Raw genomic sequence first — 21832 nt, 5'->3', positions numbered from 1 at the left:
TAAGTTTATTAGGGTGAACAATATTGGGGGACACACTATCACCACTGTATGTTATAGAAATATAGACGAGCTTGGTGTTTTGTGTTCCAATGTATATTTCATAGAACATTTTTTTACTTTTAAAATCACTATTTCATTTATAGTTATATATGAAAGTGGATATATAATAATTTTATATACATATGCATATTGGGAAGAAAAAATAAGAAAGACTAAATTGTTGGATACAAATAAATTCAAAACTTTTGTCTACAGACATAACTACACATGTTACGGCTCAAACACCAAAAAGATTTATTTAAAAAATGTTTACTCTCAAATTTTGTGTTTCCAGTAAAGTGGTTACTATCCATTCACCTGGACTTGTAAGCTCTGAACTCTGATATAAAGAACCTACAGATTATGAAAAATAAATTAAAAAATATCAAAAAGCCACTTTTGAAAAACTTCACGAGAATACGCATTTAAAAGCTTCAAAACAAGAGAAAGTAAAGTATCAGGATGAATAGAGTGTCTATTAATAGAATGTCTATTAAATAATAAAGTAAATATTCTCAGGTAGAAGTGAATTCAAAAAGAAAATAATTGAAAATGACCTTGTACTATCCGTCTCCCTTTCAGCCTTCCCCAGTCCTCCACCCCACTCTCCCTGCTTTTTGTGCTTTTTCCCTTCTTTAACCTGATTTCATCATTTTTAGTCACTTTTGTGTTTTGTGTTTAACTCGACCATACTTTTTCCATTCCATTTTCCCTATGTTTGGTGTATAAGGACTCTCTTTGTCTAGGTAACTTTCCGAATCATTTTTCATTTAAGTGATTTTCAGCATGGCGGGTATTTTACTGTAGCAAGAGCTGATGCTGGCCCAGCTTTCGTACTTGAATGCCTCATCTCCAGGTGGATTTTTTTACCTCTTTATTTTATGTTCATTTTATGTGGTCTGGGTTTTGATGAGACCTTTCCTTTGTGTTTGCATGCCAGATATAGCGCCTTTCTAAGATACATTTTCAGTGGTCCTTGCCTCGCCTTCACCTAATGGCTGCCAGAGAACAGAAGAAGTCCTGAGTGAGGAAAATGCAGAGTAACTGTATGCTATTGATAGGAGCCCAGAGCCTCAGACCCATGGAGGGATGGCAAAGCCTTCTCTTCTGGTCCACCTGTGAAATTTAGGCATTATGTGCAGGAAAAGTCCAGCATAGCTTCACCCATCCCCCAACACTTACAGCCTGAAGACTGCTCCCCTACAGAGACCGCTCCTTCAGGAATTAGCTAAACCTGACCCCTAGGTCCAGCTGTATACTATAAACCCTGCCTGCTTGTCCAGCTGTCCGTAATAACCAGCTTCCTTGCTCAGCTGTATGCAACAACGCTGCTGTCCGTTTCAAAGTCTGCATAATAAACAAGCTGAGGGTCCTAGGTACACAGGCTTCTCCAGCAGAGAGCCCGGACCACACAATCCCAGATTTCTGCTTTGTGTGTTTGTCTTGTCTTCAATCCCATGAAGCACCTTGTCTTCAATGCCATGAAGCGTCAGGTTTGTCCCTGGAGCCATGCTAGAAGAGTTGCCCCCTCCCCCCCCCCACACCCCATTTTGTTGTCTCTTCTGCCCTCTTAACATGGGTTCCCTTTGTTTCAATTATGTGCACAGGTAAATAACACTCTTTGCAGGTACCCAGCACCAAGTAAAATGCAGTTTATGGGTCTTTTGGTGTACTTTCTATCTTAGTGCCCCCTGTATTGATTTAACTTTGAGTGCCTTTAGTTGGATCCTGTGCCCTCCTGTTGGCCCTAGGCCCCAGGCTCTGTCTCTCTCTAGATTTGGTCTCCCTTTTCATTGAAGTTACACAGCTGGTCCTTAGCATTATCTGAGATTGTAACTGTAATCATCCTTTTTTTCTGCATTAAACATCATAGCCTGGACTTTTGTGAGGGGGTGTTAAAAGTGTTGTAAATTGAAATGCCAAAGTTGTGTGGTTTATGAGGTAGGCATATATAAAATTCACAGTATTCCCATCAAAACATGGCTATCTCCTCACTTTTTTTGTAAAAAACTACTCAAATGTCTGCTTGCTTTTTGAAATACACAGCACACTGATGATGAAATACACATACCTGTGGTCATTCTTCTGTGTAATACAACACCAGGACTTCCTATATAATATCACACTGGGACTTCCTGTCCTGCTGTAACTTAGCTCCAGTTTATCTGCCTATTCCCACCTCCCTGCTCCTCTCAGATTCTAGCAACCAACATTCTACTCACAACCAGGATGAGATTGACTATTTGAGAGTCCACATGTGAATCGTTCACATGTGTGATACTTGCCTTCAATAAAATCAGGGAGTACTTCCTCCATGAATAGGGAAAAAAAATTTTCATTCTAAATTTTGCTTCTAGCTGAAAAAAAAATTTGTTATTATATACAATGGATTCTATATATATTAATCTATATAATCTATATAAATTATATATTATATATAATATTAATATATTAATGTTTACTTAATATACTTCATTATATTAAGTAAAACTTTTTGACATGTACTCTGTACTATGTATACTTGTTTTGTAGAAATAACTTTGAATTTAGATTCTACATATGACTAAACCTGCCAATACCACAATTAAGGATAAAGAGTGAGAGAGGAAGAGAGAAAGGGAGCAAAGCGAGACTCTCTTAAGGGAACTAAAGAATGTACGTTCTTGAGTCATACAGCTTTTCCAGCTGTTTATTTAATCATATATCCTCTATAGTGATTCTTCCTCCTAACTGAATGAAAGCTTGAGGAGGTGTGAAAATTCCAGATATATCTAAACAAAATCTTCTATGACCCATTTGTTACCCATATCTCAATCTGGTCTTAAAATTTTCTTCTCCAATATCTATTCAGTTCACAAAGGCCTCAAGTTAAACGTTGTTTATTTTCCAGCACTTGCCCAAATGATAGTGCCCTGGACCTCCCTAAAACAATGGCCTGATCTAGAATATCCCCACACTTCCTGACCCAAAGGCAGCTCTTATTCATACTTCTTGTTGTCTATTGGAATTCTGAAATGGTATTTAAATAATAATTAAGTCATTCAATGAACTAGCCTGTGCCTAACAACCCCCTCTTCTCTACAGACCCCCAAACTGGGTATTGTCCTTTTCCCTAAATTAGGCTTACTTTGCTGCTCAGTCTCAGATAAACATGGGCTGGTTTCATCCTGCCCAACTAGAAAACACTTTACAAATATGAGTGACCTCTTCCCATTGTACTTCACTTCATGCTAAAGGTTAGCTTTTTGAAATGTTCTATATATTATCATCTCATCCTTTTTGCCTCACTCGGAATTCCCTTTAAATTCTGTCTCACTCTCCACTCAGCAAACTTCAGCTTGGTTGTGGTGATATTTTTATTTGTATGTTAATAAATAAAGTTTGTCTGGAGATCAGAGGACATAATGGCCAGCCATAAACAAAAGTCAGGTGGTGGTAGCGCACGCCTTTAATCTCAGTACCAACCATAGAGACCTGGAGGTCTGTACAGACAGTCAGTGACAACGAAGTGAAGTAGCTGGTCTAAGAGCCAATGAGAAGACAGAACAGCAAGGCAATAAAGGCTCAAGTTAGACAGGAAGAAGCTGGTTCTCTTGGGAAGCTATGGCAGCGTGGTGAGCTAAGGTTATTTGGTGACTATTCCTATTTCTCTGATCTCTACGACTGTCACTCCTGTATTTGGCTCTGTGTTTCTTATTTAATAAGACTGTTTATAAATTCATCTACACTTGGTACTCATGATAATATTGGCTAGTGGTAATACTGATGTGTCAAAGGCAGGCACCGGTATCAGCTATCTAACTTCATATGTTCAGTGTTTGACCAATGACCTCTGGAGCAGACTGAGCATATCATTCCAAGTATGTGCCATTTAAACCAATCCATACACTAATCCACACAAATCCCTGGGAAGTAGTGTCACGCTGTTGAAGAAACAGTTTGTTTTCTGACCCTCACTCTAATCCACAGCCACCCACAGCTAAGGGTCACAGTTAATTCAGAGTGGACATTTTTGGAACCTAGGTTGTAGCTGGGCAAACAATTGAGACTTATCTTGTTTGTACAATGAATACGAAAGTCATGTTACACACCATCAGTTTAAGAAAAGTTGGATTTGGGTTGAGAAAGACAAGTAAGCAATTGTGAAAAGTGAAACATAGTCAAGAAAAGTAAAACACATTATTTATATCCTGACCCAATGACTCGGATGATAGGAATTTCTTTTCAACCAACCAAAATATTAACTGTAACTTCTGAATGCTATATAAAATTCAAATTCTTTAAAGTTTGTCTGTTTTTTTTTTACTATAATATTAGTATAGGTTTTTACTCCTCATTATTATATTCTTACTGCTGGCATGCATGATATCAGTTCAGCGCCTTGAACTGTGCGAAACTGGATGCTAACATAGGTTTCTACCCCTTGTTGCCATATTCTTTTTTTTAATTAATTTTTTATTCATTCCACATACTAACCACAGATCAGCCTCCTCCCTCCTCCTGCTTCCCCCAAGCCTTCCCCCCATCCCTTCCTCTGAAAAGGTATGGCCTCCCATGGAGAGTCAGCAAAGCCTGGCATTACAGCTAGTGTACACAATGCCAATTCAGAATGAGCCCTGTTCTCTGAACTGGGAACACTGGCAACTGCTTCTAGTGAGTGTGCATCTCAACAAGCCTCAGAAGTGATTCTTGTGGAAAGCATCACTTCACAGTATCCTTTCTATCTTCCAAGCATCAAATGTAGCCTTGAACCTCCAACGACTTGCTTTCCACTAATAAATACTGTGTTCACGCAATTCTTGTGCGACTGTAGTATCTAGTGGGAGATCCATTTTAAAAGAAATACAAACTGATGAACATAAAAACAAATTTAGAGGTGAATACTTGCATAGATTTTTCTTAACTATGGTGGCATATGCTATAGTTCTAGCCCTCAGGAGGCCAAGGCAACAGATCCTGAGTTAAAATATGGACTGTATTTCAATAGTAGGACCATGATTAAAAAGAAGTAGGAAGTAGAAGGAAAAGAAAGGAATCAGGAAGCAGGGAATGAAGGGAATGGGAAGAAGTTGGAGATGGGAGTAGAGGAGAGGTATGAGGAAAAGTGAGGGTTAGCCTCATCCTACATCTATCTGAAACTACAATACAAACAATAACTTACAACCATGAACACTGTGACCATTGGTGAAGTCATAATGCTGAAGTGGTGATCTGAGCACTGGTTCTCACTGGTCCTTTTCTCTGTGCCCAGGACTTTACAATGACTTTTTATCTCAGGCACTATTGGAAGGATGAGAGGCTCGCCTTTCCTAGCACTACAAACAAGAGCATGACCTTTGATCACAGACTGATTCAAAAGATTTGGGTGCCTGATATCTTCTTTGTCCATTCTAAAAGATCCTTCATCCATGACACGACAGTAGAGAACATCATGCTTCGAGTACACCCAGACGGAAACGTTCTCTTCAGCCTCAGGTATGAGAGCCGCCTGTGGCCTTTGGCTTCCTTGGACCATGGCCATCAAAACCAAACTTGCTGAGTCTCTCTTCACACTAAACTAAGAGCCCTGCTGTCTGGTTCAGGACACTGAAGGTTGGGCACAATCAGATTGTGTAGATTATTTTCCCCACTTCTGTTACCCAGAACTTTAGAGAATTTCTTTCTATTCTTTATATTCCCACCCTGGTCACATGTTGTTTGGACAAATAGAGTGGAGCTGAATTCTGGAAATCCTTAAAAATTCTGGAAATCCTTAAAAATCCTGAAACACAATTGTTTAGGTAGGTTTAGGTATGTCTAAACAATGGGCTTAGAACCCATATCTATTAACCAACTCCCTCCTATTCCTGTACTGCACCAGGTAGTTTAGAACCTCGAATTAGCAAAATACTTTCTTCAGTGAGCCCCTTCATTTGTCATATGAAGTCATAATCGCAATACAAGTTAACATAAATTTTCTCACTCGCCTTTTTGTTTGTTTTAGTTAAAACATGTATTCCAGCACTGTGCTGTTGTTATAGGCTTTTCATCTTTAATGATCCATATTTTATTTTAGCCAAATGAGTTCTGTGCATATGGAATGGCTTATAATAGAAATTCTTTAAAAAGGAGGGGGGGGAATGCCCAAGCTATTTAGCATTTTTAATGGTCTAGAAATCTGAGACAGGGTCTATAGTATGTTTTAAAAACTGAGGTCTTTATCCTTGCAAACTGTGTGAGTTGTTCTATATGTGGGGGAGGATACTTGCAAATGTGATTAAGTTAATTATTTGTTGTTTGTTTGTAAAGATAGGGTTTCTATGTGTAGCCCTGGCTGTCCCGGACCTTTCCTTGTAGAACAAACTGGCCTCAAACACAGAGATCTGCCTGACTCTGACTCCTGAGTACTGGTATTAAAGGTGTATGCCACCACACCCAGCTCTAAATTAATGAGCTCAACTTAGGAAAATGGTCCTGTAGTATCTGTATGGGCTTTAGATGCAGCATAAGAATCTTTATAATAGAAAAAGGAAAGGAAATCACATAAACACAAAAGAAGAATTGGCAATGAGATCCCAAGCCATGGACAGGTGGTATCAACCAGTGTGAGTAGATGTTCCCCTGAGAAGTCTTACAAGAGTAATTCTGGACTAATTCTAATCAGTGATTCTAATCAGACCTCTGGCCTGCAGAACTGTGAAAAAAATACATTTATGTTGTGATTAGCTGTTTTAGCAGCAATGAGAAATTATTTTTTCATTAGAAATATCATTCACAGAGTAGCTATCATCAGTCATTTATAAAAAGCTATAAAGGCAATTAGTGAGCAGTACTGTTTTCTTTAATTTTTTTTAATGTTCATTGGTGTTTTGCCTGCATGTATGTCTGTGTGTGAACATCAGATCTTGTGTTGTTAGCTGCCACATGGATGCTAGAAGTTGAACCCTGGTCCTCTGGAAGATCAGTCAGTGCTCTTAACTACTGAGCCATCTCTCCAGCCATACTCTACTCCAGTACTGTTTTTTATCAGACTCATAAACACTAGTGTCAAAAGTCACTGAGAATCAAAAACAGAATCATACCAAAGAGCCAATTGTTTTAAAGTTACTTTGGTGAGAGGCTGAACAGTAATAAATAAACTCTGTGGATCTTATTTACCTTGCACATTCTAAAGTCTGTTTGGCCCTTGCCAGGCAGATAATGGTGAAGTCACCTTTAATCTCTTGGACTATCTTGCCTGAGAAGAGCATTTCTGTTCATCTGGAGTCCATAAGCCATAACAGAGAGTATATGCTCATGGTGTTTATCATATGTTCCTGGTTCCATATTATTCTCACCTCTGGAGAGGATGAAACTAAGATCACTCATCTGGCTGGTCAACTGTCAGTTAACATTTTCCTCACCAAGGCCTTCGTGACCTTTCCTGGTCACCAGTGCTCTGTGCATGGTGCCATAAATATCACTACTGGCAGAATGATGTCCCGCTTTCCAGGAAGGACAACTGAAACATGTTGTGATCTCTCCTGATTTCGGCCTTCTTCTCCTTCTCTGGTTGTTTTAATCCTCATTGTATAAAGTGCAGTGTTTCTCACTCAGTTGTACCCATGAGCTGAGTTCTTTGAGTCTTTCTGAGGAAGCTTAACTCTGGAGGCATTCTTAAAGATACCCATACTCAAGAGGACTCAAAACTGCCATGAACACAGCTCTTCAATCCAACAAAAGAACCAGTCCAGGCACAGATCCAGGTCTCCTGGTACCAGGTTGGGTTCTGAAGCCACCTAGCCAAAATCCTCTTCAGCCATTCCTTTCTGCATGTACACTATGAAGCAAGTGGTATAAAAAGCTCAGGAAATACTTCCTTTAATGAACTAGGAACACACCAGACTAAGTATGTGTTCTGCACAGAAGAGCATCTGTTACTGATGCTTTGACTACTGACAATAAAATTCAGGTCACAGAAGACAAAATGATTCTACTCTTCTGAGTAACTCGGGCACCAGGCAGGAGCATCTGTTGCCTTTGTTTTTGCAGACTTGCTCGAGGCCTTTTAGGAACCTCTCATCTGCTCTTGTGGCTACCACGGCTCTCACTTTGACGCACGATCATAGGATGGCAGCTTCTGCCTGAAGCCAGGAGAAGCCAGGAGAATATGAAATTTTAAGAAAAAAATAAGCCTCATCAATATGCAAGCCTTTGCCTTAATAATTCCTGGATTGTGTGTTATGCATGTAGATCTATTGCTGAACATGCTCCCGGCTTTGCCTCAGTACCAGAAGGAAAATTTCCTAGTGCTTTGTAAAGGAAACCTTTACCTATAGATTTGTATTGTCACCACCCCAACTCTTTTTTACTGCAGACTACTAAATTTTGCATCTTCTAGAGAACAGAACATGTTTAAATCCACAGAAAGCATCTGACTTTGAAGTATTTTTCTAAAAAAAAAAAAATCAGCGCCAGAAAATGCAGAAGGAGCTTAGCAGGAAATGGTGAAATCAGGAGCAAGTGTAAGAATTCACTCATCAATATCTGTCTTGAGCAATCCCTAGATTTCTGGGTTTGCTTTCTTGTTATTTGGACGGAAGACAGGCAGGCCTGCTTTTCATTATCCTTGAAAGGCACACAAAGCAAGCAACCAATGAGATGCTTCATTGCTGCATGCTAGTTGGGCCATATGGAGAAATGATCGCAGTTCTCTTTCTTACTCCGTCACAGGATAACCGTTTCGGCCATGTGCTTTATGGACTTCAGCAGGTTTCCTCTGGACACTCAGAACTGTTCTCTGGAGCTGGAAAGCTGTAAGTCTTTCTGCCTGGTAAAACAAGCCCGCATCATTGTCAGAACACGCTCACACACTCACAGGGAAATAAGCATGTGTTTAGCAATCATTTAAGCATCGTACCATATTTTTCCATCTTACTGTATTTTCCAGTTATATTGTGTTGCTTTTCAGTGTTACACCACCTCTCTTTTTTCTAATGATGATGATGACAGATTGTCTTTCAAATGAGAAGATTCAAGGGAAAATGCTTTGGTAAATAAATATTCTGTGTTTTTCACAATAGCAATAAAAAGGCAGCTTCCTGACATTAGCACCGATTTTTCACATGTGAAAGGTCCTGGAATCCTAAATCTGGACAAGCCCCAATCCTCTATTAGAAGTCCACAGGAACCCAGCTTTGAGCACCGACTCCGTTAAGGGGTCTCTGTTCCAGCTCCCTATCAATTACTGTTACTCAATATTTATTTTTGATAAGACAGCTTAAACGTTGACTGAAATTGATGGATACCACCTACACATCTGTTCCTTTGTACACATCTATTACAAGCATTTTATAACCCAAGAAAATATCATAAGACTCATTTAAGAATTTCATCCAACAGAGGTACATTAAAGAAATTTTAAGGTATGGACTCGGCTGTGTGAGGCAGTGCTCTGGCCTTACCCTGAGGGAGGCCTGGCTTAATTTCATATGAGAATGCATTCAGATAGGTACATTGGAGAATTATAAGCATCACAGAGGGAGAAACACTTCCATCCTGACCATCTTCAGTCTCTGAATTTTAGAGATGGATGCGGGGCTGGTGTTTGGCTTTGTTTCCTTTTGGAAGTGCTGGTTTGTTAGGTCCCTTGGAAAATATCTTTGGATACATAGCACCTGGATGCCATTGAACCAGAGACTGGGGGTTCAGAACTGCTTAAACATGGCTACAGACCTCACCTAACTTCTAAGACAGGAACTGTCTGTATTACTGTAGATGCCTACAATGAAGAGGACCTAATGCTCTACTGGAAACACGGCAACAAGTCCTTGAACACGGAGGAGCACATCGCCCTTTCTCAGTTCTTCATTGAGGAGTTCAGCGCATCCAGTGGATTGGCCTTCTACAGCAGCACAGGTACGGCGCTGTACGCAGACAGTTCCGTGGGCACTACTGGGCACCTACTGCCTGTGATGGAAACATCTTTCTCTCGCGCTTGTGCAAACCCTTCCAACAAGATGCCTCGATTCCGTTCTTGGCCCCTCACTCTATGCTTAGTGGAACTTAGAGAACAATCTTTGCAACATGGAAATCACTGCTCAAAACCCTTTCTAGATCAAAACCCTTGAGTGTTTTCCCATCACACTTAGAACCAAGGCAAGCTTCTCAATGATCTACACCCTGTGTGCTGCTCTGACCTCCCACCAACCCCTGCTCCTCTATCATATTGTCCTCGACTTTCCCCTCACTTGTTCTCAGACACTCTCATCTCATTTCTCCTATGGTGACTTTGCTCTGCCCCTGTCCCACTATCTCATGACCAATTGCCTGCTTTAGTCATCGCTCTGTGAAATATCTTCCCAAATGGTGATATCCTACTTAACCCTTTGAAACTAGGCCTCTTTCATCACTATTTCCTGTCTTCACAGCATGTACTTCCAACTGAAGCAGATGCCTCATTGTCTATTGTCTAAGTCTCTCTTTGGAAAGAGGTCAGGAACTCTATCTGCCTTGCGAACCATTTCTTCCCAGATCCTAGACATATGGTAGATGCTCAGTAAAAAATCAACTGATACAATTGAGTTAACAAGGTGCACTGTTGCCCTAAAGAGAAAAATCTGTTTAAAATCATAAGTACAGTATATACTCTTCACCATGACTTATAGATTTCTGGTTTGGTAGCATTTATCCCAGGAGTTTTAAAAACTGATCTGGCTGTTAGCTAAAGTTAGGAGCAGCCTCTTTCTAACCTCTTCCACAACACCCCACCCCCACAGCCATTATCCACCATCAGGCTAGTGACAAGTACTCTGTGTCATTCTAGGCAGATAAAATATCATTTTCGGTTCAAGGAGCTGGGTTCTGGCTACAAGGTGTGGTTGCAGCTGGCCTTCCAGGTTGGAGTTTCCCTGGCTAGAATCCTTCCCACTTGCTCAGCCTTGGAGCTTGAGGAGCAGATACTGAGTTATCTATGTAAAAGTCTGTGTCTTAAGAGTACAACCAAAATTTAAATCTCAAAGAGGCTAATTGCAACCCAGGGACCAATGTGTCTCTAGCTGTTCGGATCAGGGAGAAATGTCTGTTTTCACTTGCTTGCATTTCACTGTTTGCTTGTGTTCTTTGACATTCAGTAAATGATGCTATTAATTTTAATCATGTTCCTTGCATTTTCTGATATGCAAATAACACATTTGTGTTCCTTGATCACTTATATATCCCTGGCACATAGGAGAGTCTCAGAATCAAATTGTTGAATAAATAAATACGTGGTGGATAATCCAAAAAGAATTTCAAAAGTTCAAAGAGCCCTTGGAATACTAAACACACTTCAAGCAGACAAACTGTCATGATTCAGTTTTTTGCTTCTTTTTTTTTTTTTTTTTTTTTTTTTTGGTTTTTCAAGACAGGGTTTCTCTGTGTAGCTTTGCACCTTTCCTGGGACTCACTTGGTAGTCCAGGTTGGCCTCGAACTCACAGAGATCCGCCTGCCTCTACCTCCCGAGTGCTGGGACTAAAGGCGTGCGCCACCACCGCCCGGCCAGTTTTTTGCTTCTTTTGCTCCTTTTTCATATATGATGTCAGGAATTCAATATTTTTAGTCCTCAGTTCAATTTAATTAGTATTTAAATAAATGAATGTACATGGTAGACAATGATATATATGAGTTTTAATTTTTCTTTATTATTTCTGTGTTAAAATAACTTTGATACATGATAAATTATGTCTATAATCTGTCTTTTAAATGTTATCATAATGTGATACATAGGAAACACAGGATTTTGAAGCTTAAATATCCAGGAATATATTTGGTAGAAATTCAACCAAATTTGAAGTAAAAGTAGAGGGTAAGTCTTCCAATTTCTAACTCTACCTCTAAATCATTCCATTCACTCTACCATTTATCACCCGGGCAGGATCAACACTAGGTAATTTTTATCCTCTTCTCTCCATGTTTTTGAGTCTGTCAAAAATCAGACAAAACATCACTGAAAATCTGTTCACAAAGATGCTTTTACATGTTTTTTAAACGAACTATGAAGGCTTAGCTTTCCAGTTTGATTATACTTTTAAGAAATAGAACGTTAGTTTCTATGAAAAATGGACTAAGATCAAATTAATTTCAGATGTCCAGTTTTGTACAGCATGATGTAGTTTGTTTTAATTTTAAAAGTAACTAATAGAAGAATGTTTAACAAAAGCTCATATTTGTTACTGGGGAAATAATTTATACACATGTGGGTATGTTTTTATGTGCCCGTCTGTTTTAAAATTCTAAGAAGTGAATAGAGATTGGGAAGAGTTTCAATTTTATTTCAGTTCTAATTTTGTTAAAACATGCACATTTTTAACAAGAAGGAATAAAATGGGTTCTAAGAGTAGAAAAATGCAAGAACACAGCATTTTGAAAGCTGTGTTCAAATATCAAGTTAATAGTCGCACCCAGGTTTAACTAGTTCCCAAGCTTCAGAAAGATGACCTTAGAAACTGATCTCAGTTCATGAGTAGGTAGCAGCTCCGCCTCATGTTATCCATGAATTTTAAGTGTGGTGCCCTCCCATTTAAACATTTTAGCTTTATCAAAATGACTGTAAATGTTTTTCTTTACTCTCATCATCACAACTACCAACTATAACCACCATCCTCGAATTACTATACAAGGAAAATAAATAAATAAAATAAATCATGCATCTGGCTCCCAGGGTAAAAGCTGGAATTGGAGGGAGGTGTAGAAACTTACTTTCCATTTGTAGCTGAACCACAGAGTCTTACTTTTCTTACAATGCTTTCACCACTCCCATTGCCTCTACACAAACCCATGGCCACCCAGTAACACCAACAAGTAGGAGAGGGTTTCTCTGTCCCTCATCCATTCCCGTGCTCTTCTAACTCACCTTGAACTCACAAAGGAAATACCTTGAATTAATAAAGGAATGACTCCTACTTGTTTGGAATGCACTGGAAAATTATCTGTTATCAAACTAAAGTACAAGGGCAGCTGCCTAAGTTCACACTCTAGTCCATCACTTACCACCAGGACAGCCTTGGCAGAGCTGATTAATCTAACCCTCAAATGCTTTAGCTTTAAGATGGTGCCTTACAATACTCTCTACCTCCTGGGATTTTGTAGATTAACTGGCACATTTAACTAACTGTATGGGCAGTGCTGCTTGAGCAATATTAGTTAGAAACTCTCACCATCACCATTTCATTGTGATGCTTTTAATACAATCTGGGGTCTTAGTGTCAGAAAGTGATTAAAGGTGACAATTTATAGGTATAGAAGAAGCCTTTAATGCTATCTTTGGATGGCACCTCAATTACTGCCAGCCCTTTTCTCACAGTCTTTAGTTCTGCTTCTTTCTACTGACGGAGGCAATGGGAGATTCCCTCCCATACACATGCCTAAAATGGAGTTCACATTAAAAAGGATGATGCCACACACATAAAGGTATGGAGAGTTTGTGACTCACATTATGAGCTTCCTAGGAAGAGCAATCCAGGCTGCCTAGCCGGTCTGAAAATAGCTGAGAACACAGGAAGGAGCAACTGGCTTGGAGTTTTATGGTGGTTTGGGTAGAGCTAAGGTCTAGGGTGTTCCTTTTGGTGAAGTAGACACTGATGGCTTGAAGTTTTCCCAGGTGCCAAAAGAGGGTTTGTTCTATTTTTGTGTTTGCAGAGTTTAATATTATTAGTATTTGTTTTTGTTTTTTAGTTTGTTATTTATGGGGTAGAAAGAGACGTAGGAATGGAGCCTGGGAACTCTCAGTACTTTAATATTAAAGATGAAATCAGACTCTCTGTTACACTACCTGGAGTGATGATCCAGCCTTCGTACAAGGCAGCATGACCTGTTGCAATGGGTAAGGGAGCCCTGCTGGCCTACTGTCCACCCAGTCCTGGTCTTCCCTTCCTGATCCGCAGGGTGGAGCAGCATTCTTCCTTCCTGGTTAATCCCTTGCACCAGCCCCACCAATCACATCTCAGATAATAATTCTCTAGAAAAAAAGTTAAATAAAGAGAGATGTAGTTTAGTGATATATACTTAACTCATATTTCTGAGGCTCTGGGTTTAATCCTTAACATTGCAAAATAAAAATAAATAATAATAGAAAATAACAATAATGATAGTCTATTAAAAGAATAGTCACCTAAATTTATTTCAAGAACTCAGTAATAAGCAGAAAGCCACATACAATCAACCCTCTGTATCCATTGCTCTCACATCTATGGACACAGCCAATTGTGAGTTGAAAATATTGGTGAACATATTTGTACTGAGCATGAACACAGCTATGTGTTGTCAGAACTCCCTAACTGATGCAATATAACAGCTATTTACATTGCATTTACATTGTATTACGCACTACAAATAAAAGAGATTGTTTAAAATACATGGTCAGGTATAAATGGGGTATATTCAAATACTTCTAAAGGATTTTAAATGAGCATTTCTATAGAAATCAGTGTCCAAGGGTTCCTGGACCCAATCCCTTTACACATCTGTAGGAGTAACTATACTGGAATACTATCTTTATTTATAAATTATTTTTGTGATTATTCAGTGTAGCCTGAGACATCATGATGAATAATACTCAGAGATGTTCTACAGATGGTTGGAAAACTTGGCTTTAAACTTCTTTATATACCCTGGTTTCTCTTAAGGAAATATAAATCTTCTGCCTTGTAAACGTCCTTATAGTAAATGCAAAAAACAGAATTCTGTGCACTTTGCTATGGAAATGAAAACAATTGCATTTATCATCAGATTAAATAATATCACCAACATGAGCTTATGTGATTCCAACAATATTCCAAGAAATATCACCATTGGTAATCTGTTGCAGATTGAACCCTTAGTGAGTGTTCTGGATCCCAACCTAAGGTCCAAATCTTTTCTTACAGATAAAAATGTTCTTCATTTACAGCTAATAAATGATCATGAATTCTGACATGCAATCATTAATTGGCACTGAAGCCTTTGCTTCTTGCAGAAACACTGCAAACAACGTAAGTGTGCAAAAGGGTCTTTAAAGGCCACACACAATATATAATTACTACTAACACTCCCCCATGCTTAGGTATAGGAGTTAAGCATAATTTTGGATGCATAATTAAGTAGACTGTAGTTCAGGCCATCTAACAGTGTTAGAATGGAAGCTCCAGTACTGGCTGGTGCTGAGGAAACACAGGTGGGTATGTCACAGTCTGTGATAGCCAAGAGTTTGACCCCTGAAGAGCACAGCAAGCGGCTAATCGTGGTATCTCTTAGAAACCTGCCTGATGGTAACTGTTCCTTTCTCCTAGGGTGGTACTACAGGCTTTTCATCAACTTTGTGCTGCGGAGGCACATTTTCTTCTTTGTACTGCAGACCTATTTCCCAGCCATGTTGATGGTGATGCTTTCATGGGTTTCATTCTGGATTGACCGGAGAGCTGTTCCTGCAAGAGTATCCCTGGGTAAATAAAGTTTTTCCATTTGTTGGAAAATTATAATATAGAAGGATGGGCAAGGAGGCAAATAAAAGAGGATGCTGCATGGAGAAGTAAAAATAGTGGTAGATTAGTTAGGCTGGGGCTGTGTGTTCAGGTGAGAGTATTTGTCTTTATCTGGCTCCAAGAACGAGTTGTAATTGGGCTCTTTCTTTGGCAACTGAGCATTTGAGGGTGAAAGTGTTGCTGACTGGTCAGCAGCTGAGTGATGGGTAGTTCGAAAGGAGAGTGGGGTTATGAAGAAATAAATGAGCTCCGTTAAAAAAATTTCTTTACCACTAAAGAAACCCCCATCCCTTACCCAAGCTTATTTGGCTTTGTAAGACAAATGTTCTACAGCAGAGAAGAAAGAACCCTTAAAGGAATTCACACTGCACTTTTGGTGTCTCAATAAATCCCAGGGCAGAGCATGAGTGCTGATGAGAAATTAGAACTAAACTCAATGAGATTCAATGCCAGTAGGATTTCAGGGGAAACACAAAGCCTGACCCATTAAGTCACCGTGTGAGGATGATTACATAATCCATCCAGCATGTTAGATGCTACTGTTACACACCCTGATTTATGGGAACCATTTCAAAACCACTTGGTGGTCATTGAGTCCTTACAAAGTGGGATGTGCCAAGCCAAGCACTTGGAAGCCATGTTACTTAATGAGGACCCAGGAGTTAATGCCACTTGCCTTCTTTTCTAGTTTAGGACAATTTCTGGTTCCCCCTAATTTTGTGTTTTTTAACCTGTCAAGCTCTATCTTGAGAGAAGATTTTAGTAAGTGCTTCACAATCATTGTAACTATAATAAAATTCATTGTAGAAAGGATCGTTTTTGAAGTTAATGTGCACAAATTTTATGCATGCTTTAAAAGATCATTTGAAAGCATAAAATATTAATGTTAATAATTTGTTCACCTCTTTCCCCTATAAAAGTATGCAAGCACTTTAGACTTGAATATCTTCAAGGAAAAATATGATCTGAATGAGTAATTAAATTATTTTGACTATGCCTTCATATCAGAACATCTGTATCCTGACCCCAGTATAAGAGGGGCAAGCATAGACCCAAACCAGAGTCTGAGGGCACATGCCAGCCCTCGAGAGAGACTGAGAAAGGCATTCAGTCTAAATGCATATTAGCATGACTTCTAATCATATCTCTGAAGTTGACTGCTATGCATTTATACAGTGATAATGAATGGCAGCTCTAAAAGCTAGTAGACCAAAGTGAAGAATAAATGCAGAAAGTCTATGCTCAAAGCCTCTCTGAAATCCCACCTTGTATCTGGATTTATCCCTGAGAGATAGGAGAATTTTGTGTATTTATGTAAATTAGCATCCATATCAGAGCAGCCCCTCTCCCACTTTTACTGCAACAAAAAGCAGCTTTCCCATGGCTTTGCTGGGTTCCTGGGCTTTTGCTTCCTACCACCCTCAAGTCCCGTCTTTGTCTTCTTGCCTTTCTAAATGCAGTGTTGCACAGTTCCTGCAAGGTACAGTGTGCTATTTCAAAACATGGTTATAATGTGTATTGACCAAATTAGGTAATCAACATTTCCACCTCCTTCTCATAAGTTTGTGTTTGGTGCCTTTGAGCTGCTAGTTATTCATAAACTGTATAGTAAGCTAGTATAACCTACAGTCCTTACTGTGTTAGAGAACACTAGGACCCACTTTGCTTGTGTCTGGGTACTCACTACTAGCATCTCTCTATCTCCTCATCTCCTTACCCTTTCCACCCCCTTATAATTAGTATTATGCATTCTGATAACTTTAAAAATAGCTTCTACATGGAGGGAATATGCCAAACTTGTCCCTGTCTTCTGACTTACTTCATTTAACATAGTGTCCTCCAAGTCCACCCACTTGCTACAATGGGCTCTCACTTTTATGACTTCATAGTATTTCATTCTGTATGTGGGAAATTTTCATCCATGTAGCTACTTTTTTTCACTTTATTAGCATTTGTTAATTGTCCAAGCAAATGGGATTCATTGTGACATTTTCATTGCATATATAATATATTTTGATCATCCTTAATCCCTTATCGGCCACATTTTACTCCTGTACCCACTGTTTCCCTTCCTCTGCCTCCAAACTCTCCTTCTCCTGTTATTATCTCTATTATTGTCATTTTCCTTTAATTGTTATTGTTACATATATACACACATAGATACATAAATGCAACCTAATGAGAACATTTAGTGTTGCTCATGTGTTTTTACGGCTGACACTTGATACTGGATATTCACTTAGGGAACTCATCCCTACGGAGAACCAATTCTTCTTCTCTCAGCAGTTGCTGACTACTGTGGGCCCTTATGAGATTTCCCCCATCCATGTTGGCAAGTCAAGTGGTGTTGTCATTGTTCCCATTTGGGTATCCATACTGTTCAGATTTCGTAGGTGTAGATTCCCTGTCTTATATAGAAAACATAGTCCACCAGCAGATATCCTAGTCTTTTGGCTCTTAGAATTTTTCTGTCCCCCTTTCCAAGATGTTTCCTGAGCCTTCGGAGTAGGGGCTGTATTTTAGATATATCAGTTGGGGTGGCACCCATGGTCAGTTGTTCTCTTAATTTTGACCAATTGTGACTAATTGTAATGGCTTCCATTTGCTGCAAAAAGAAGCTTCAACCAGTATAACTTCTAACTAAATTCTAATACTTATCCTTATACCTACAGATAAATATAGCTATTGTCCATGTATCTATTGATACATGTACATAGGCTGAGCATTGTAGATATTAACTATTTTGAACAATGAAGTAATTAATATGGGTGTGCAGCTATCTCATAGACATGCTAATATTGTTTCTTCTGAAATATCTAGAAGTGGGGTAGCTGGATCATATGGTAAATCTATTTTTAGTCTCTCTTTTTCTTCTTCTTCTTTTTTTTTTTTTTTTTTTTTTTTTTTTTTTTTTTTTTTGGTTTTTCGAGACAGGGTTTCTCTGTGTAGCTTTTTGCCTTCCCTGGAACTCACTCTGTAGCCCAGGCTGGCCTCGAAATCACAGAGATCCGCCTGCCTCTGCCTCCCAAGTGCTGGGATTAAAGGCGTGCGTCACCACCACCTGGCTATTTTTAGTCTCTTAAGGAACTTCCATACCTTTGTTCATAAACTTGGTGTGCGTGTGTGTGTGTGTGTGTGTGTGTGTGTGTGTGTGTGTGTGTGTGTGCCTTTGTTGGCCATTGTAATTGGGGTAAGATGATCACTAATTATAGTTGGACTTGCATTTCCAATATGTACAAAGAATTTGAACATTTTGTTTTGTAACTTGCTGGAAATTTAAATTTCTTCTTTTGGGTGAGAGGTGTTTGAGACAGTTTCTCTGTGTAAGCGTGGCTGTCCTGAAACTCACTTTGTAGATCAGGCTGGCTTCAAACTCAGAGATCCACCTGCCTCTGCCTCCCAAATAGTGGGATTAAAGGTGTGCGCTACCACCATTCAGCAATGAATTTCTTCTTTTGAAAGGTATATACTCATATTCCTTGCTCATTAATAATTAGATTGCTTATTTTGTTGTTAGGTTTTTAATGTATACTTTATACTTTGGATATAATTTTTTTGTCAAACTAATGGGGTAGTTAGAACAATATTTTTCCCATTATATAGATGGTCTGGTCATTGTGTTTGTTTCTTTTGCTGTGCAGAACTTCTTAATTTGATTTAGCCACTTTTGTCTAATTTTGCTCTTATTTACTGTGCCTCAGGAGTGTCATCTAAAAATTCATCACCTGTACCAATGTTTTGCAGTGTATCCCTATATTTTCTTCTAGTAGTTCAGAGTTTCGGGTGTTATGTTCAGACAAATGGACTTATTGAAATCAAATGGACTTATTGATTTCTTCAGACTGTTGCAATAAATTTTCACTGAAAATAATGAGAAGTATGATTTTTATTAAATGGCTCAGGAAGTGATGGTTTCTAAAAAGTTAGTTACAGTGTGGAATCTGAAACTGCCTGTTAGATGAAAATCCACTGGTCTATTTTGTACTGTGAACGGGTCTTTCACTCGTGGGTTTAGTTACTTGAAAGACACAAGCTTACTGAGTAACTTCCAGATCTCCCAAAGATTTCTGCAATTTATTGTATAACACCAGAAAAAGAACAATTGATATTACCATTAATTTTTTTATAAAAATTGAGAAGTGGGAGGTTCACAATGACATGTATAAGTTTGGTGGCATTCTAGGGTGGGCTTGAAAGTGTGGGTCACATGGTTAACAATGAACAGCATTGTTCTTTCACTTAATGTGATAAAGTGATTAGCCCAAGTTTAAGAAAATCAGTGCCAAATCCTCAAATTGGAGTGATTGATTTGCCTTGTTCATTTGAATAAAAGTGGTGTTTCACTGAAAAGGAGGATAGGAAGTGGCAGAGACCTTCCTATAACATGTGCAAAGCCCTGTGTTTGATCAGCAGTACCACAAATAGTAAATGAATTGTTGATCAAGAAATTTCCTAGTTCTCCTCTTGACTCCTGTAACTGAGGGTTTTCCTCAAAATAGCCTTTGTACTTTGGTTTGTAAAAACACCATGTAAACTTCACATTCCGTCATACAAAATGGCTCAAATGGGTGCACACATGCAAGAGAAATTCATGTAACTATCACAGAGATGACCAAAACCTCTAATAACAACCACTGGACACTGGTACCCCTTATGAGTGGAAATTGCTGCTTCTGGCCACTGAGTGGTGCTGCCATATCCAATCCATATCTTTCCCTTATATGCTTCTTATTGTCATTGTGCCTATGGGCATAGGAAAAATGTTCTTACTCACATGAAGGCCAATGAAGACCACTCCCTCCCTCAGGAGAACTGTTTATAGCACATCCACTGAAGGGGTGAATAAAGTCAGACATCTACCAAGTGGATGACTGTGTGCTTCCTGCTGTCATTGTGGTTAATGAACTGCTGCTCCATCATGCCCGTCAATGAAACACGGACGTGAAGAATTCTCCCCAGACAGCCCTTAATTCACACACACGCATGTGATTAAAAGTTAATATGGTGAAACTGTGAGGGCTCAGGGGGCTGAGTCAAATGGCCTGACTAAATATTTTCTCATAACACTTTTCTAACTATGCATACTGATATCAGTAGGTGGGAATGTAATTTTCTAATGTAATATAAGACCTTTCCTTGAATGAATGGTCAGTTCATGTGATTCAAAACCCCTTTACTGGGATGTTAACTCTAATGGATCTGCAAGGAAAACCATTTGTCAAGATTAATGTATTTCCAAGGGATGGCTCAAGACATAATAAGTATGTTTAATGTGGCTCTAATAGTCCCAACTTCCACTTGTATTGCTCTAAGAATTTATGTCAGTTATCTTACCATTTACTTCCCTATCCAACCATTCTTCCTCCCCACTCTCTCATTAATTTTGTCATTATTATTATTGCTGATTTTATGCAATGAAAATCTGGACTGCTGGTTATTTAAATAAAGGGTGGTAAATTAGTTGGGCTAGGCATCCTTTTAAAGAAAATGATTGATAGTTAATTCCTCCCTGGCAAATATAGATACTGTGGTTCATTTTTATTAATCCAAATAGTCAATGATTCCAGTGTATATTCATAACTCATGTACACTTGTAACTTTCCTAAACCATTATTTTATCCACTAAATCCAAATTGCTGTCCATTGAAAAACATTGATGTTCTATGCTCCATGTCTTATAAAATGAAGAGACGACATTTACATTTATTTTGATCTACTGATGCTATGATGGAAGTTACTGAATAAGAATGTGAGCTCAGGATTTCTTCCGTTCCTAGAAGGATATCTTTTTAAGACTTCTGGCCTACTGAAAGTACAAAGTACCCTCTTCTTGCCTTTTGACATGCCCCCCCCCCCAGTACTTTGTAGCATCTTTTCTCAGAGATCTGCTACATATGGAAATTGATTTGCAATCTTATAAACAAAGGATATTTCCTTCCAGGTCTAAATGAGTGGCAGTAGTTATACAATGAAAAACACCACAGGCTTAACACTGACAGGGAGAGATCCGAATCCTGTTCCTGACAAACTGTGGGCCAGTCGCTCAGCTATTCTCAGCATACATTTCATTTTTGTAATCTATGGTCAACATTTACCAAAGTGCCTGGTAGGTAAATATCTGATTGAAGCAAACAACTTTTTTTCTCTTATAAGGAAAACATCTAATTGAGGGAGTTCATTTACAATTTCAGAGGTTCATTCCATTATCATCATGGCGTGCAGGCAGACGTGGTACTTGCTACATCTTGATTAGAAGGCAGCAGGAAGTAGACTCAAATCAAACAACTTTTAAGCTATAATCTTGATTTCAGATGTTTGTGTTGCATTAATAAAAAAT

General features: G+C 38.8%; 1 protein-coding gene across 1 annotated transcript in view; it reads left to right on the top strand.

The window, feature by feature from the left end:
- Positions 1 to 21832, top strand: part of Gabrr3 (gamma-aminobutyric acid type A receptor subunit rho3) — a 49611-nt gene that overhangs the window by 20265 nt on the left and 7514 nt on the right. Inside the window, exons 4-7 of the mRNA XM_028879444.2 lie at positions 5291 to 5514; positions 8731 to 8813; positions 9775 to 9915; positions 15304 to 15456. Of these exons, the coding sequence (XP_028735277.1) occupies positions 5291 to 5514; positions 8731 to 8813; positions 9775 to 9915; positions 15304 to 15456 (601 nt within the window). The remainder of the gene's footprint in view (positions 1 to 5290; positions 5515 to 8730; positions 8814 to 9774; positions 9916 to 15303; positions 15457 to 21832) is intronic.

The sequence above is a fragment of the Peromyscus leucopus genome, chromosome 12 (genome assembly GCF_004664715.2).
Source record: "Peromyscus leucopus breed LL Stock chromosome 12, UCI_PerLeu_2.1, whole genome shotgun sequence".
Taxonomy (NCBI): Eukaryota; Metazoa; Chordata; class Mammalia; order Rodentia; family Cricetidae; genus Peromyscus; species Peromyscus leucopus.
This window is presented reverse-complemented; position numbering and strand designations above follow the sequence as displayed.